The sequence below is a fragment of the Temnothorax americanus genome, unplaced genomic scaffold, assembly GCF_048541705.1.
Source record: "Temnothorax americanus isolate GAGA-0224 unplaced genomic scaffold, ASM4854170v1 Scaffold10, whole genome shotgun sequence".
NCBI classification, from domain to species: Eukaryota; Metazoa; Arthropoda; class Insecta; order Hymenoptera; family Formicidae; genus Temnothorax; species Temnothorax americanus.
The window spans coordinates 4343324-4361668 of NW_027509231.1; the positions used below are offsets into that span (position 1 = coordinate 4343324).

The 18345-nt window shown below is 43.5% G+C and overlaps 1 protein-coding gene across 1 annotated transcript in view; it reads right to left on the reverse strand.

The window, feature by feature from the left end:
• Positions 1-2064: 2064 nt before the first annotated feature.
• Mid1 (calcium-permeable channel component Mid1) overlaps positions 2065-18345 on the reverse strand; it is a 64564-nt gene continuing 48283 nt past the window's right edge. The window contains exons 2-4 of the mRNA XM_077414375.1: positions 7205-7415; positions 4889-5092; positions 2065-4211 (exon numbers count right to left, since the gene is read on the reverse strand). Coding sequence (XP_077270501.1) covers positions 3412-4211; positions 4889-5092; positions 7205-7415 — 1215 coding nt within the window. The 3' untranslated portion in view covers positions 2065-3411. The remainder of the gene's footprint in view (positions 4212-4888; positions 5093-7204; positions 7416-18345) is intronic.

Consider the following 18345-nt stretch of genomic DNA (forward strand, 5'->3'; position numbering starts at 1 on the left):
CGTGAACGAATTGCGCGTACAGTCTATTTTCATTCGTGCGTGGACGTGATGTGTGGCGTGAATGTGCGGCGTGTGCGATCCTAAGATCGAGGACGAGACGATCCTCAAAATCGAACCGTCCGCGGTTTTACTTCCATGAAACGGCAGATATATACAGATATATTTCTCGGGAGGCTACCTTTGGTGGATATACGTCCATCCTTTTTATTTTTTTTTCTCCTCCGTCACTCTGCCCGACCCTGCGTGGCTTCGCACGGCTCAACAACGAGAAACAACACGAACAATTAACGACTTGTTTAGGCGGTGGGCGAATTTGTGCGTATCGTGTGATCTCCTCCTTACATTCCTCCTCTCGTCTTATTCATCCCTCTTCGTCGTCCTCTCCTTCCGCACTGTACCGCGCGATCGAGAACTTTCCCCCTCTCCTTGCTTTACGTTTTATTTTACGTCGAAGATGGTGGTCGCATGTGCATGTGTATGTGTGTATCCGTGCCGTTAGATACTTCTCCCCGTCTCCCGTTTTTTTCTTCTTCTTCTTTCCGGAGAAGGGTTACCTCGAGTCTCTCGTTACACAAGCGGAACGAGCCGTCCCCTCGAAAACTCGACTTTTCTTTGGTTACCGTATCCTACCATTCTTACGTTGCTATACACCCTCGCGCTCCATCCGACCGTGTTCTTTTGCCGGTCGTGTACTTTCGATGTTTCTCCCGCTCGTCCGTTCGAGCCAGCTTTAACTTCGTACACTTTTGTTTCCTAAACTACTTCTTCGTATCTTCAATTCGATGGAGACATTCGTAGGATTTTATTTTTTGGTTTACCGTTCCGTTAAATCAGATAAACTTTGACTGTGTCCTGACTTTCTTCGCGTTCGTTTAGAATTTTCGCTGGCGCAATTAATTCTTATCGTCCCCGCCCCTGAAATCGACTCGCAATTTCTCTGCTCTCGCGACAGATGGAGAATCTTATCTCAAGATATTACATCTCTAGATGCTACATCTCGACATATCCCAAGAATGAATGCACGAGCTTCCAAAAAAGAAATCGTCGAGCGAAATAAGGAATAAACAGATGGTCGATAAGGCGCGAGCGAAAGGGACGAAATGAAGAATGGAGTGCAACGGATAAAGGAAGAAAGGCGCGATCGAATCGAATTTGAAATGTAATAAATCTGTCGCAAACTCCGAAGGAAAAAACGAAATCGATGACGCTTGAAATCACGGCGAGCGGAGCCTAAAAGGAAGTCGAAGTCCTGGCGCACCTTCGCGTGAAACGAATCACCAATATGTGATCTCGCGCGACCAATCACCACGCCGTCCAGCGCCGACATCGCCTTCCGCATGGTCGATCTCGATAATCGAACGCATCGCATCGCATCGCGTCGCATCGTATCGCGTCGCGGTGATGCACCCGAGGATCGAAATGCGGAACGCAGGACGGAAGCCGAGATTTTCTCGGGGATTTCGCGTGTTTTTTGCTTCCCCGACGCGACAAACGGAAAAAAAATCGACTCTAAAATTTTCCCTCCTCTACTCTTTGACCCCCCCCCCTCATCTACTCTTCTCGATCTCGATCGGCAAAACCATCCCTCCCTTCACCGTCCGACGTTTCCTCGTTCCTCGTTTCTACAACGGTTCTCTCGGCCCGTCACCTCTCTTTTTCTCTACTTTCCCTTTACTTATCTCTCTTTATCCTCCCAATCCTATCTCCTATCACTCGCGCAAATACACACACACGTACACACACACGTACACACACACACACACACACACACACACACACACACACACACACACACACACACACACACACACACACACACACACACACACACACACACACACACACACACACACACACACACACACACACACACACACACACACACACACACACACACACACACACACACACACACACACACACACACACACACACACACACACACACACACACACACACACACACACACACACACACACACACACACACACACACACACACACACACACACACACACACACACACACACACACACACACACACACACACACACACACACACACACACACACACACACACACACACACACACACACACACACACACACACACACACACACACACACACACACACACACACACACACACACACACACATGCATACACCCTCTCCACTTCGACTCAGTCCTCGTTACACAGGTCTATGTTTTAATATTTACGATTATTATTTGCGGTAATGTCTAAACGAACACATATTATATCGCGATAACGTCGTGCTTATTTATCATCCCGTGCCACACGTTTTTCTATACTCTCTCTCCTCTCTCCAGCATGTCCACATCGGCTATATAAGAATATACCAATCCCCCTCTTCTCCCCGTGCGTTCAAAATACCACTCTCTCTCTGGCCGAAGAAACTACCTATCTACGGTTTTTCTTTCTTTAATGTTGCCTCATTAAAGTTTAACGACTCATACCTCAATGTGTATGTGTTCTTTTGTGTGCCTATACGTCTGCTTTTGTCAGATTCTGCAGCTATTCTCTTTTATTCTCTGCCCCTCCTTTTATCACCCTTACATACATACATACATATACACACACAACACACAGGCTCTCTCTCTCTCTCTCTCTCTCTCTCTTTTCTCTCATTTTTTCACTCTCTTACTCGCATCGTGTGTAACGTATATATAATTTAATATATAATAATAATTGTGTCATTATCATTCTATCGTTTACTTTAACGTAACTCTTCAATCGTTTCTCTTTATATATATAATATATATATATATATATATATATATATATATATATCGTTTACTCCATTATTTAATTCTTCATTATTATTTCTCATTATCATTATTGTTAACTATATTATTATTCATTATTTATTATTTTATTTTGTTGTATTCATTATTATTGTATTATTATCATTAATAGCTCATCATTAATAGCTCATCATTAATAGCTCTAGACATTACGTTTCCTTCGTTCTCGGTTGTTCTTGTTTTTGTGGTTAATGAAGCTGTTCTTTGTTGTTCTCCCTTTCCTCCCTCTTTTGCTCTAGTCTGCGGAACCAAAGTCGTCGACGAGACCGGCCCGCGCTCCTCCACTTGTGTGATCCTTGAATCCTTTCGCACCCTGCTACTTCCTCACTATCCTCGCAGTGCTGTGGTGTTCTTTCTACCCGTGCAATATCCCGGGGACATCCCCCGATCCTTTGTACACTTCCTCCGTATTTCGCCCGACAAGACGTTTCGCTACGTCGACCTGTCCTCGATCGAGTTTCGCTTCGATCGAGTCTGCGCGTTTCTCGAGTACTCCGGCACCGTGGAGACAAGCTCTCGCGGACACCTCGCGATAGAAGAAAACCCGTACGATCCTGCGTATCCAGGAAAGCGAAGCTGTGTCCATCCTATGGCGGGTCCTTCCTGGATATCAATTTGGCCGACTTTTCGACGTCCATCCTGAGAATCCTGGAAAGATCCCTTCTTCTCCCGCGTCGTCGACGTGCCGCCCCGTGAGTCGCCGGATGTTTCCTCCGCAGGACAAGCTTCGTGTACCGCTCGCCTGTCGATCCACACTTTCGCCACCGACGCCACAACCACCACCAATCGCGACACCGACACTTCGCCACGAACTTGAGGAACAGCTCGAGAATAGCAATCGACACGCTCAAGATGGACCGCCGGGACGCGACGCCGAAGCGGCGAAGAAATTTCCAGCGGAAATGCCGGCTGCTGGACCTCCTCCAGGACCTCCACCACCACCATCCACGACGACGGCACTTCATCACCGCCCGTCCGGGCATCCCGAGGCAACGCACGACGGCAAGCCGGTAGATGCCGGCCGAGCGTGGACCGAAGGAAACGCGAAGATCGTTGAAGGCCCTCCTCAGGACGAACGCGCCCGAAAGGAGCAGGCCGGAACCGATCAGCCGGAGGAATCCGGAGGGACTCCAGGACACGGCGTTGTACTGCAGCGCGTTCGCAGGGAGGGCGATCAGGATCGAACAAAGCCAGAAAAGTTGAAGGACAATCGGCGGACTCGGTCGGCCGGGCGAGGACGCGCTCGATATCGAGCCAATGCGACCGCTGCCGCAGAACGCCGTGTCCTTTTGGCCGACGGTGGTGGTCGAAGGTGTCGTGGTGTTGGTGTCCTGGTCGTCGTCGCCGTCGGTAGACGTTTCCGGTTGACCCGCCTGCGAGCCCGGACCTGCGGTCAGAATAATCGGACCATTGACTTTTAGAGGAGAATTATATCGATCAAATAAATAAAACGGAAAATTCTGCAGCTTTTTTCGGTATCGGGAATTGGATAGGACTAATTAGCCAAAGAGCTGCTAAAAAAAAAGATGATTCTATTCTTGCAAATTTTTTGGAATATAATCGCTTAAATATCCGCACAATTTATATATTTGCAAATATGGATACTGTAAATATTTATAAATAAAAAATGTGAATTAAGTAGAGAGAAGTGCCATTTTCGATCAGGCTGGATCCTGATAGCCCAATAATAATATTCTTGTGTGAATATTTTAATACTTTTTCCAACTCAGCAAACTGTTCAATTATTTAGCGGCCTTAAAATGCATTCTCTGTTGAAACAGTAAATTTATATACTTAAATTGTTAATTGATTTAATTTTTGACGTTAATAAGCATCTTTTATAAATCATTTTGCAGTAAAGAATTTATTGCGAAAAATATCATCCCAGCCAGGGTTCAAATCTGGACTTTCCTCCAATTCGTGGTGGATATCTTTATCGATTCGTCCTCGTATGAGAAAACGTTAAGATTTTTAATTTTCATGAAAATTTTTTCGAAATTCTTACACTTTGTCAATTGTTTTAATCGCTCGCTCGTTTTCGGAATTCTTTTTGTCGGCGCTTACCTGCAGAACCAGATTGAGGGGGGCCCATCTCGCAATGGGGCGCCGTCGCGGGGTCCTGGACCATGCCATGTTTCCACGGCTCCTCGCAATTGGTGCAGATACCCTCTATATTATCCTCGGAGCATACGTGGAAGCAGCACTCATCGCCACTGATGCTGTGCAACGCCCTCGCGGCCTGCTCGCCGGTCTCGAGGATGTTCGGGTCTGAAATCATTGCGTTTTCCAACGACCTCGTGCACGGACGGATGCATACGATGGTCGTTCTCCTCACAACCAACAAGAATTTGAGAAAGGAGGCGGCAGGAAGCGCGTTTTGGAGAATACATATAAACCTCGGCGAATCAAAATAATTATTTCTCAATAAATTTCTTTCGAAGGAGAAGCGGGGAAAATAGTACAGATCAAAGCATCGTAAAAGAATTCGCAAACAGAATTCCGTAAACAATTCAGTGAACGATGATCTCCGTGCTCGCGCGCATCTCCTATTGTTTTCGCGATTTTGTCACATACGCACACGGGAGTTTAGATCTAGTTGATTAAAAGCGGATTAGTTGGCACGTAGTCGCTGACGACTCGCCAAATTTTCTGCTAAAGGCCAATTATCATTTAAATCCAAAATCGATCTTACCAAGGACGATTCTCGTTCATAACTAATTGGCAATCGATTCTTACGAGGAATTGCGAATCAACGACGTGCCATTTACCTACCATATCTGTCAATTAGATTTCTCCTCTCAATGCGACAAACATCGCGACAAATAACAGGATAAATGTCCAATAAGTTGTTCTCTATTTTAATTTATTCTGTGTTTCTCTCCATATATTTTTTTGCCGACTCCATGTCTACGCTCCTTCGTATTTAATTCCATCTCTCGCAACCAGGCGTGCGCCTGCACCAGGTGTCATCTTAAAATCCCACCTTCGCGTTCTAGATCCGCCGCGCCGCGAAGATTTACGTAAACAGCGAAGGAGAAAGAGAAATAAAAGAAAAAGAGACAAATCTTTTCGTTAGCCGTTACGGAAATACGACAGCGAGAAGTGAAGGGTTGAATGGCGTTCGAGCCGGGGATTACATCGGGCGATCTTGGGGTGTCGGTGGGCGCGGGGTGCAGAGGGATAAAAAAAAAATGATAAAGCGTCCAATCTTCCAATAACCGCGCGACACGCGTCCCATTTAACGCAGTTTATACCCAAACGCGGCGGCGCTCCTTCGCCATTTACGACCCTCGCGCCGACGCATGAAAAAAGAACAAAAAGAGGATGACGAGGAGGTATTCGACGGTTCGGACGCATTCGCCTTCGTGTGTGCTCGGATACTAACCCATTGCGCTCGGTAGTACGGTGATATAAACTGAGGGTGGATGAGACTCTTCGTATAAAATAACACGGTCAACTTCTCTTACGGAGAAACCGGTGCGGTATTGTATTGTTATACGTTTATCTTTTTCTTCATTGTTTTAGTAATTGTTATGCCATTGTGCTTTATGTGTCAAGTTGATAAATCTCTTAAGAAATATATTTCAAATTTGTCCCTTTCATCTTGTGATTTTTAATACAGTCGTATCGGAGTATCCGTAGCGCCGAGCGTAAAGAGCCAAGATTACCGAGTCAACGGGGCTGACAGTGAAGCGTGTCATGCTGGCAGAAACGACAAAACGTCAGATAGAGCGCGAGAGGCCGGATCATGCTGCGAGGACGCTGCGTATTAAAAAAAAATCCGTTCGGGAAAACACAGAGACGCGCGCCGATCTGCTGAATAAAAATTGAAAGAATTCATATTACCCGTTACGGTAAATTACGGGGCGCGAGCCTGAAATGTCATTGATCATGTTATGGCGCGGCGCAGTATGGCAATAATAATTTACACGAATACGGGGACGCCTCTCCCCCTCCGGCGTAAGGCGCCCGCATTGTTTCGCGAAGCTTATGCAAAGCGTCCACGGCGCGGGCGGCGACCGTTTATGCGCTTATGCGTATCCTCATCATGCAAATTTCTATGCCACGCGGACTTAGCGCTATGGCGTGAACGCCAAAATGAACGTTCGTCGTGAACAAGAGGAGAAGGACTGATGGCGGTGTGACGGATATCGGTTGCCCGCGTGTTTCATTACTATTCCTCGCGAACTCGCGAAGCAAGCAGGGTGCCAACTGAACATTTGTACCCTTCTTTCGAGATGTCTCGTTGAACGAAAGAACGACTGAATTAAACGATCGAACGCTTCGACTAACTTCGACAATGATTATGTTTTTTCTTTTTTCTATCTGATTAACGTCTCGTTTTCCTCTTTTCCTTTTTCTATTTCTTTTTCTTTTTACCTCTGCAAAGAAAAGTGGGTTCGCCGGCGTATTGTGTAGGGTATGCGGGGGCACGATCGCCCGGAAGGAAGTAGGGGCAACGTTGCTCCACGGTCTGGCAAAAGGATCGGCAGGGCCTTAATCTGGTCCAGCTGCCCTCTGAGATTTCTTTCGGACTCCTGTGAGCAAAGTAAGGCACCAGGGAGCTGCACACCCATTTCCTATACGCCTCCTGCAATCAGAATCATCGTGCATCGTTAGTCAATATTTTCCTACGATTTTTTATAATATAGGGGAGACCGGGGCAAGTTGTTACACGGGCAAAATGTTACACGCGTAAACAGTAGGTTCGTGAAACCGTCTAAGAAACGCTAGATGAACGCATTTTGAAGATAAATAATCATACATTTCACAATCGTTTATCTAGCGTTTATCTAGACGGTTTTATGAACCAGCTACTTTTTACGCCTGTAACATTTTACCCGTGTGTAACAACTTGCCCCAGTCTCCCTTACAATTTAATTATAAACAGAAAAATGTGAGAGAGACAGTATACATCTGATTACAGATAAAGTAAAAATTTTTTCTAATAACCTTTACATATAAATTATATTATTTGCAACGTGAAATTTTATACTTTCTTGATTATTATTTTTCGCGGAAGAAAAAAGAGCGCGCCAAACTTGCGAGAAAATTTTAGTAGAAAATTTTGTATTATGGCTTGAAGGTTTTAATACGCGCTCCTCTATGTTTATAGCCTTCCCATGCTATTCAAGATGCGGTTTATAACCCAAGCGCAAAATGTGTCTCTCAATCAGTCTCTCAGTCTCTCAATTAACGTATTAACATGAGGCTTTCCTCCGTTTGCAGAAACGTGACTTTTCTAAAAGTGCACGTTGTAACACGTATGTGAGTAAATCATCATTCATACAATAATTTCTTTCGACTAATAATTGCTTTGAAATGATTCTATTTGAACTACTTGGTGAATCATCACTCTTACAAAACTAAGATATTTCACATATTTTACAGCCTATAAAAGACTGTATATTTTATATATTGTATTTTTATTTATTTGTTTTTTACATATTCCGTAAGTGATTTATAAAACGTTTGAGACTACTGTCGCAACGGCTATACAAGTTTTATCGCCAGATCATCGATTGCAAATTGATACATTGGCGTACTTATCATAAGAATATATTCAAATAAAAATTGCGAACTGTATTGAAAATCGACTGTGCTTGAAATTCGAGCTTAAAAGCTCGTGCAAGATGATTCCATCGTTTGACGTCTCCCCTAGGAGATCATGAGGGTAGGTCAGATCCGTTTATAAAACGGAAGCTGACGGCACTGTAGAAGAAGAAGGCGGCATAGCATCGACGTCGACGTCGATCTATATCCGTCCATCCGCTCAAATTAGCTGCCTCCCGCGGGACAGACCGGTTTACGAGCGTCCTATGCTTTTTCGAGGACTATTTGTCAAATATCAAGGATTTTTGAGGTCAGCCCCGGCGAAGTAGGAATAGGCAATAAGGCGGGTGTCTGACCCACATAGCCGTCTTCAAACATGAACACCACGCTAGAGCGCGTCCCCTTCCGCGAGAGCACGCTATAATTACACACACATACCGCGACTCCGCAGAATCTTTTATCTGCCGCCAGGCTATCCCCGGAATCTCCGCCGGGTGCCCCGCCACGAAACACGCTGAAGCCAGAGTGAACATACCGAAATGTTCCTCGGAATTTGAAGATACGAGTAGAAGTGAAGTTTCCCAAGTTCAGAAATGAATTCGCGTGATAGAATTAGCTCTAATCGTAACTGGTCGCGAGAGAAAGATGGACGCGAATTAATAGCAGCTACTTCCCGCCTTCGGATGATGGATATGAAAAATTAGTCCCGGCGAAAAAAATTTCTTTGCATAATACGCGCCGTCTTCCAAAGTTATCCAACTTTGAACTTCTTCTTTTACCTTCAATCCTGAGGGAGATATACAGGTGACCTGCTTCTAATGGATCTACCCTCTGCAGGCCAGAAAGAGAAAACTTGATTCACAACGAAATTTGTCGTCGATCGTCTCCCCCTCGAAGCGAATTTAAATCACGCGAACCCGCCCGTTTATCCGAAACCTTTTGATTTTCAACGAGCTGTAAGCGATTAATCGCTGGATGAATCTTTTGCCGAACGAGAACGAACCGAATAGCGTATCTCGATTGGCACAATTATAATTACTCGTCACAGAGAGCCTGAATGAAAATCATGAAAAGAGGTACAAATCTCATTTTCGAAACACCCGATAGACTCGACCCTTTCGCGACTCCCCTTAAAGGGTGCTTATTAAAGTCGCGGTGTAAGTTCGCGCTCGCGTCCGGAAAAAAGGGAGTAGACGTCGAAAGTATCGCAAGGGATTGTTGAAATATGTCATTGCTCTCCGCTGGGAAAACGTTGCACATTGGGAACTCCGCGGAGACAGAAGAAGCAGTATTGCAAAAATATAAGCAAAGCCACAGGGCATCAGGGTCGGATTTATAAATAGGCTAACCAAGACCGAGGTACAACTTTGAGTCCCGAGGGGCCTTGCACCGTCTTAAAAGCACCGGCTGATAAATAATGCAGATATTTTCAATTTTTTAAACATTTCGCTCCGCTGGTGAATTATGCGTAATTTATCACGTCTTAAATATTATTTAAGATACATTTAAAAGCAATGATGTTTTAGGCTAATCAAAATACAGCTTAAAGACTCGTGTCCCGAGGGCCCCTGCACCATCTTAAAAGCTAAGTATAAATAATTCAGATGTCTCCAACTCTTTTATTTCATTGCTGGATTATATGGAGATTACTTCGTTGGAAATCCATTGAAAGATATTTCTCTTAAAATACATTTAAGAGCGATGATATTTAGAAGAAGTCTGCGCTTTCGGAAGTAGCGCGTGCTTCAAAATAAAACGTGAAAATCTCAAAGCTGCGTTTTTTCCCTCTTTCATTCATAAAATGTGGATTCAATTATGTAATGGCATCATTCGCGCGTGTATTGTTAGAGATTTGGCCGAAGAAAATCAATTCAACGGGAAAGTCTCGGTTATAAGAATATCGGCTACCCTTGAGAGATATTCAACGAGATATGGATATTGACCTTATCGAGTATCGCACGTATGCACGATGCATCATCGAAATTGCGCTCGGAATACGGAATACAATTTCTTTTGAGTGCAGCGCTGGGCAAGTAATGCGAATTTCCGACACGCTGTAACATTGGGACGAAAATATTCTATAACGAGCAATATGCAAATAGTAATACTGCATTTCACGCGATCCAGTTACGTTATACTGAACGTCTCGGGGGTTCTTTTCAATGCGAACATTTTATCGAAATTAAATTAGTCAAACTAGTCAAACGCTGAATTTTGCAGGGCCGTATATTTCTCTAAAATGTTTTAGTACTAACCTTTCATGCAGTACCTTTAAACATTTTTAGATTTATAAAAATTCGTAGCACAAAGACGATTCTTTTAGCCAAGACTGTCTAATCATGAAGGTTAAACAAATTCGTTTTCTCAAAGGATATCGCGGACGTATCTTCCAGATTGATCGAAACGGCCGTCTCTTTAGAGAAGCCAAACGGGACTTGAGAAAAAATGTTTTTCGCGATATAGCGAAGAGATTCATTCCCGATCCCTTTGTTGCGTCGCTAGGATATTCGCCATAATGACGATGTAGACAAGGAGTGACAAGAGGAAAGGCTTGATAGGAAAGAATGAGGAATAACCGGGACGATAAATGCGGAAGTGCAAACGGCGCTACAGAGAACGAGGAGCTGAGGGGAGAAGGTAGCGATGTTATTAGTCGGCGATTACTGGAATTATAACGAAAATTTAAGTACACGGAAAGGCATTAATCTCGTCATAATTGCGTATAAGAGAGCAGTTTGAAAATTTAAGAGTAACAACGTAACCGTGCAGTAACTTCTTTACATTTTATAATGCAGTAATATCTTCCTACGAACCGTCTCAGTGCTTAAAAATATATATATTCAAATATAATTATAATAATTTTTCATATATATCAACCGTACAATAATTTCCTCTTTCCAAATAGCGATAAAAAATATCTTGCAATCTTTCACGCGCGAACTGAGGCCGCGCGATTGTTGTATCAGCACATGTCTCCACTTTAACTCGGCCGATAGTTTGTCATAGTCATTTTACCTTCGACGCTACAGCCTTCTCGAGCGGCGCACGAGGGTAGGCAGGGTGGCCCTGCTATACTCTTTAGGAAGATAGGTACCTACACCTGAAGTACCCTCCAAGCCCACTGACCCAATTCTCTATTCTACCCTCCGACGATCTGCGTTAGTACGAACCAGACAGATGCGGCAGCTATCATCCCTTCCTGCTCTCTTCAATCCTCCGCAACCCTACCTTCACCAGTGCCAACCTCCAGCCTGTCCGCGTGTTCGCGTTGCTTCAATCCGTCCCTTTTTCGTTCTTCGTTCCTTTCGAGTATTATTCAATAATAATTACGGAATTTCGTCGTTTAATTTTTGCATAATTTATTTCTTTCTTATCCCTTTTTTCCCCATAATTTTAGTATGTTGAGTTCTGCAAGCTTAAATCGGAGCTTTTTCGAAGTTTCGACACGAAAACTGGGGATTCGTGGAAAATGCTTACTGCATACTTTACACAGTGCGTTCGCGATTCGCTTGAGGTTTACAAAGGCGCGGAACGTTTCGCGCATGCAAACAGCCGCTTCAAAATACATATTAGACAAAGGCATACTTGAAGTGGAACTGAAGGGAAAGAAAAGCAATAGGCGAATACGCAAGTCACTGTATTGTGGAACATGACAAATGCGATTGCATTGGCCGCACATATCGTGAGCTATAATAAAACGCATATGAGTTGTTACGTCATATTAAACAAGTCGGTAATTTTCAAAAGAATCGCTCTTGCTTAACAGAGAGAGAGAGAGAGAGAGAGAGAGAGAGAGAGAGAGAGAGAGAGAAATATACAAAAATATTAAATAAATGAATCTCCAAAGATTTCTCGATTTTTACATCTTCTGTGCCATTGCTAAATTCTCGCGTATGGACGAAACGCGAAGATATCGGATGCCGAAATTCGAGATTCCGTGAGTCGCGAAGCAAAAGGGGTACAAGAACTCGGACAAAAAAAAGCTCCCCGCCAAAGCCCCTCGACAATGGATAACAAACGGACTACGCAATCGGCACGGGAAAATCCCAGCGCCCCATTGCAGTAAAAGGAAGGCAGAACGAGTGTTTCCACTATCCGTCCTCGACCACCCGCGCAGTCTGGACCAATCGTTATCGTGTAATCCGACAGCATTCCGTGTGGTCTTGTCTAATCGATAACGAACCGCCGCTCCGGTGGGATTAAAAATTAAAACCGTTGTTTAAACGGCCTTAATCGCGCTAAAAGAGATACTAAAAAAAAAAAGAAAGAAAAACCGCACGTGGGAACAAAATGTTTCAATCTTAATGAATTTTTTTTTTTATAGGAAAAATAAGCTGTGTGATTGCAGTAACAGAGCGCATTTTAACAGAGCATATCTTGCTACAAATTAACATCTTGCAAAATAAATGTGGCTCTCTCTCTCTCTCTATCTATCTATCTATCTATCTATCTATCTCTATCTCTGTTTTATCGTCGCTTTTATGCGCATACAAATGGAGTCTAAATGAAGTATTAATTCGGCGTTGCTATATCACGACGCGGTTATTGCGCGACGGACACGCGCGCGAAGTGCCACTTCGCCATAAAATTGTCCACGATGTGAAACGAACGCAAAAGGGAATGTCTCGCGCGCAAGGGAAAACATGCAACCCGCGCGAGCAAGCCGGAAAATGGCGAGATGGCACTTATTAGCCCTTATAGGTGTCGGCGCCTCTTCAGTACCTTAAATTATCTCGAGAAACCCCGAGCGAGCACGTTTCTCCGCACTTCTCTTTTTCGTTCCCCTCACCTCTGTCCCTCGCCCCATTGCGCTTTAAGAGGTAGAGATAGGTCATAAGCAACACTCGAGAAAAATTACGCAGCTAAAAATATACATTTTCTAATTCTAGACTTGTTATCATTAACTCTACGAGTTTCTCAAGACACACCGTGTATATGGGAAACGAAGTTCCCTGAGTGAATTGTTTTGCGGCTACGAGAACCGCAATTGGATCGCGTTGATTTCAAAGAGCCTTTTCACCTGCTTTCTGGAAATCATCGTTTCTGCCGCGATAGACACCCTCCCGTGCGCTACGCGCGAGTACGACGAGAACTCGTGAAGGGATTAAACGAGATATTGAGCAGGGCTCGCAGGCGTGAGAAAGGAAAAGTCACAGAGCGCAAGGGGTTTCTCCGGAGAGGAGAAACCCCTTAACTATGCACGGAAGGAAGTAACCCATCCGCGAGGAGCGAGACAGGGATGAAACAGGATGACGTATCGTAAATAAGAAAGAGGTAGTCGTCTGTCGAAGATGCGACACACAAGGGGGGGACACGTTGTCGCCGTCGTCGTCGTCGTCGTCGTCGTCGTCGTCCTCGTATCGGATCGAGACACCGACAGCAGGGGGTTGTGATGCGACACAAGGAGGTGGTTGGATAGGAGGGGCACGGTCGCGCGGCGGCAAAAGCATTGCCCTCAGTCAGGGTGACCCAGTTGCCTGGTCCATATCTGCCCACCCGCTTCCCTCCCGCTGCCCGCCAACCCAAAATCCACGCGCTTGCTCGCCATCCTCCTCCTCAATTCTTTCCCCCCATCGTCGCCGTTGTTCCCGTAGGCATCCGCTCTCTTTTTTCCCCTTCCGCTTCCCCCTTTCTCTCTATCTTTCACTGCAACCCTTCTTAAAGTCTCCAATCGTAGAATACAGCTGGCGATTATCAATGTACTCACGTGTCTTCTCACTCTTTCGCAACTCCGCGCGAAACCCAACCATCCCCATCGCAATCCTTGTTTTTTTTTCCTTCGTTTCTCTTTTTTCCTTCCGGTGGCGGCTTTGTCGCTCGTGGAGAGTTGGACTCATTACGAAGTGATTTACGGACGAGATAATAGGGCCGGGGGCCGGGGGACGTCGCCGACACGAGGGATTCGCTTGTATCGGCCGCAGCCATCGCGCGGTGTCCACGCGAGCACGGACAGTCAGTCGGTCGGTCACCGGAAACGGAAAGCCCGTTCCGCTTCTGTATTTTATTCCGTACTTGACAAGCGCAAAATTCTTCTCCAAGTTTTATTTTATTGTCATTTTCGATAAGATATACTTCGTTCCGTGAATTCTGAAAAATTTGAGCCGGCTTTTAATTCAAGGAGTAAGATCGATTCAAAAGACTGTTTCTCGCGCACAAAATGAAGATAAAGCGTTTATAATTAGCACTGCTGGTGCTAGTTAATTCATTTCCGTGGTACAAATTTAATACTCATTTAAATTAAATTTTCTGTATGTGTATCTTTTAGTGAAGTTTTCATCAAGTATATGGTATAAGAGTTTTATATTGCAAGACAAATTAATTTATTTAGTTAAAAATTTGTCGACATTTGACTTATCTATAATATTTGTGTAAGAAGAGTGTCGTAATTGGATAATATCCCGAACAGCAATTTCACCGTAGATGTTTGACAAGACTTAAATAATGTTCTCTCGAAGGTTAAAGCGGCTAATAAACAATCACGCGAATTTCTTTTCTACAAAAAGTGAATCCCGCAATAACGGCTTTAAGGTGGTCCTTTCGCGGACCAAGTTAGTCAAGTAACAGTCCGTTATGAGGTAATTGAAAACAAACAGTGACAAACATTACATAACATCCCAATAATTATAATAATATAACATGATTTTACACGCACGATTTAATCGCATTTAATTATTTACTAATTAAAAAAATATCACAACAGTAGTGCGGTTGGACTCGATGTAGGTTAGGTCAGGCATGACAGTACGAGTAAAGCAATACGCGCGTGGATCCACTACTTATTTAACCTCATATATCAGAGCAAAACATTCGGCAAGCCCTTATTTTCAAGGTATGTACGAAATCCGAAAACTTCAGGAAATATTTTAAGACATGAATAATGTATTCGTCTGATCGCTAAGTACATGTATTGTTCGTTGAAAACCTCGGCCGTGGCGATTTGCATCGTTCTATCTTTCTCGTTCGTTAGATGTAAACAAGGATAGAATGACAATGGCACGCTCCGCGAACGCACATTTAGAACGACTTATTTCTTGTAAAGTGTCGGTAACCTCACTTGATTCTTCGTACACATGTCCCTTATTACTGTATATTTAACATATATAAAATTTAGGTACTTATCTAATACTTGTTCTCACGAAAGGACCACCTTAACGAAGCGCGCGTTGCCAATTTGCAATGGGAAAAAAAGATAAAAGATAGGGGAAAAAAGAGAGAAAGGGAGATCGTACAATTAATCCGGGAACTCGATCCGCGACGGGGGAAAAAAAAGACCATCCAAATACTAGCGGTATAATTGGATTAAATTCCACACCTCCGCCTCGAGTCACTCATTTGCCGACCACTGGCGATATGTTGCGTGTTCTTTTTCTTTCTCTTTTTTTATTTTTTATTATCACCCCCCGCGGCCTCTTTCCAGGACATTAAATTTATGCGCGGCGCGCCCAGAAGCCTATATACGTATACGCGCCGTATAATCACTAACAAGAATATTGGCGCGGCTCGGTTGCCGGCGCGGCGTGTCACACTAATTATATATATATATATATATATATATATATATATATATATATGTACACGTCATATCCGCGCTAATATCCATGCCAATACTCTTATCGTGAGCCGAGTCACTCGACAATCGATATTCGCTATCGCGCACGCGGTACCAATCCGGCGGCCCGTGTAAATCATGTTCGATTTGATCAACAGCACATTTGACTCTATCGAATTACGAGCGAAACTGATCAACAAATAAACATATGCAGCCCATCCGGTTATTTACGCTCGCAATCTTGCACGCACAAATAAATTGATATCTACAGGGATGAATTGGGATCAAGCCCGGGATCAGGTGAGCAAAGGAGCAATCGCACGTGCGGCTGACATGAGAGTTTATTTCGTATTTTATATAAGCAGATAAATAGGCTGTCTGTAAATTTTTTATAAATTTCGAAAATCGAAGGCTCTCTCTCGGATCGTAAATTTCATGCTTTCAAAATTCTCGAAATGTCAAATATTCGGAATCGCGATTGGTCTAGAATTCTAGATAAGCTTCTCTGTTATTTGTCGCTTGAAATTTGCAGAGCGGCTGTACTTTGAATTGGTGACGGCAATAACGATGGAAGCTGCCCACTCAAATTCGTCAAGGAAATCTATTATTCAAGTTAAGGTCGAGAGTTTCCCCTGTATAGCGGGAATTGTACGTCCGAGTCCGTTCTCGTCATCGCCGGATTTTCCCCGTATAAATGCTACATCAAGATGAATTTCACGCAAACATCGAAATTCTAATATCGCTGCCTCCGCTTGCCAATTAGTTGCGCTCCAGATAATGAACGTGAATTTCACAACCGGCAAATATTTTCTACCGTGATCGCGGATGCGCGTGTGCGTGCGGTATTGGCCGCAAGGGTATTAATAGAAAAACATTTTATCCTGAAAATCCGGTATTACTTCCGGCGATCTGTACGTGCGTTCTGTACGTTCGCTTACACGTGTGTCGGCGTAACCCGGATGCACCGCTGCGACGTGTCGCAATAACTCGCTCATATAGCGAGCCCCGAGAAGGGGACCGGAAAAATGCGAAAAGCGAAAGGCTTTGGGATTCAATATCGAGTGATTTTTATGCTCGCGCCACTCTCAATCTGGCCGTTATCGAGACTCGGAGCACTATCTGGAAATCTGATGGTATGTGTTGAGTGATATTGAGACCAATAAATGACTTAAAAAATATAATTAATCCGGCGTATTTGTCTCTTGATTATTTTATTCTACAAAATATTATATGTGCGATCAAACATATTAGATAAAAGTATAAGAAAGAGTACGAATTTAAGTATTATATACTCTGACTGTAACCCCAAACTTCTTGCTTATTTTAATAATTAAAATAATTAAAATAAAATGATAAGATTATTGAGAATAATTCTGATTGGCTTCTCTTATCACCTAATTCTGGAGTATCTTTCTCAAAACTCTTTTCCTTTTTTTTCTTAAATGCAGTCTATGACGAGCAAGAGGCCGTCGGGAGATTTAAGGGAAGCTCCCGGTGCTTTGTGGAGAAACGCGAATCGCGCGCCGACGTGTGCGGCTGCGGCTCACTTGCAGCTCGATAAAGCTGCCGTGGTCGTTGGGAAGACAATTGCCCGGAAGACAGCCCCTGGCAAGTGTCACTTTTGTATGCATACAAAGCGGAGTGGGCGCGCGAGGCAAAGAGTCCGGAAAAAAGTGCACCTCTACGCTTCGCCGCTTTTTAGCGAGCCGAGCATCAGGAATTTTGCATGTTTGCCGAACGAACGACTCGATCGAATGTCACGACTCGTTCCGATAACAGAGGCCCTTGAGAAACCGTATCTAGATTGTTAATTTGTGAATCTCTATTTTATTTAAGTAGATTTTCAGAGTTAAACGTCTGCCGTGTTAATAATAATTATTAAAGATTCTAATTAAAGCGACTTAAGAAATAACTGATAAATTTTAAAGTCACGCGTTTACATAATTAACACTTTTTTCTAATAAAATAGCTTACATTCTATTTTTTCGTATAATTTAAACACTCCTTACGCAGCCATCGTACACATTACATATAGTTATTCAATTATTCAAGTATAAAACTTTGCAAATTCCTTTTCGCAAATTCTATTATTTCTTATAATATTTAACAGAGTTTTCTTGGTTTTCTCTTTTTGGTGAGATGTATATATTATCTCATTAATAAGTCAATTTTAATTCTTCACTTCTCGCAAAAATGCTCCCTCGTACTCCTCACTAATTCAACTTAAACATCTGTATTAATCGCAAAAAAGATTAATTTTGATTCAACATTCAATTAATTATCATTAAATTAATTGCGGACATAGATACGACGCGTTATCAATTAAAAGAATTGATTTCTTTAGCAAGCGAATATACGTTTCTCACTAATGAGATCTCACGATAAGTCAAGGTTATAACAATGGTTGCAGAAACTTTTT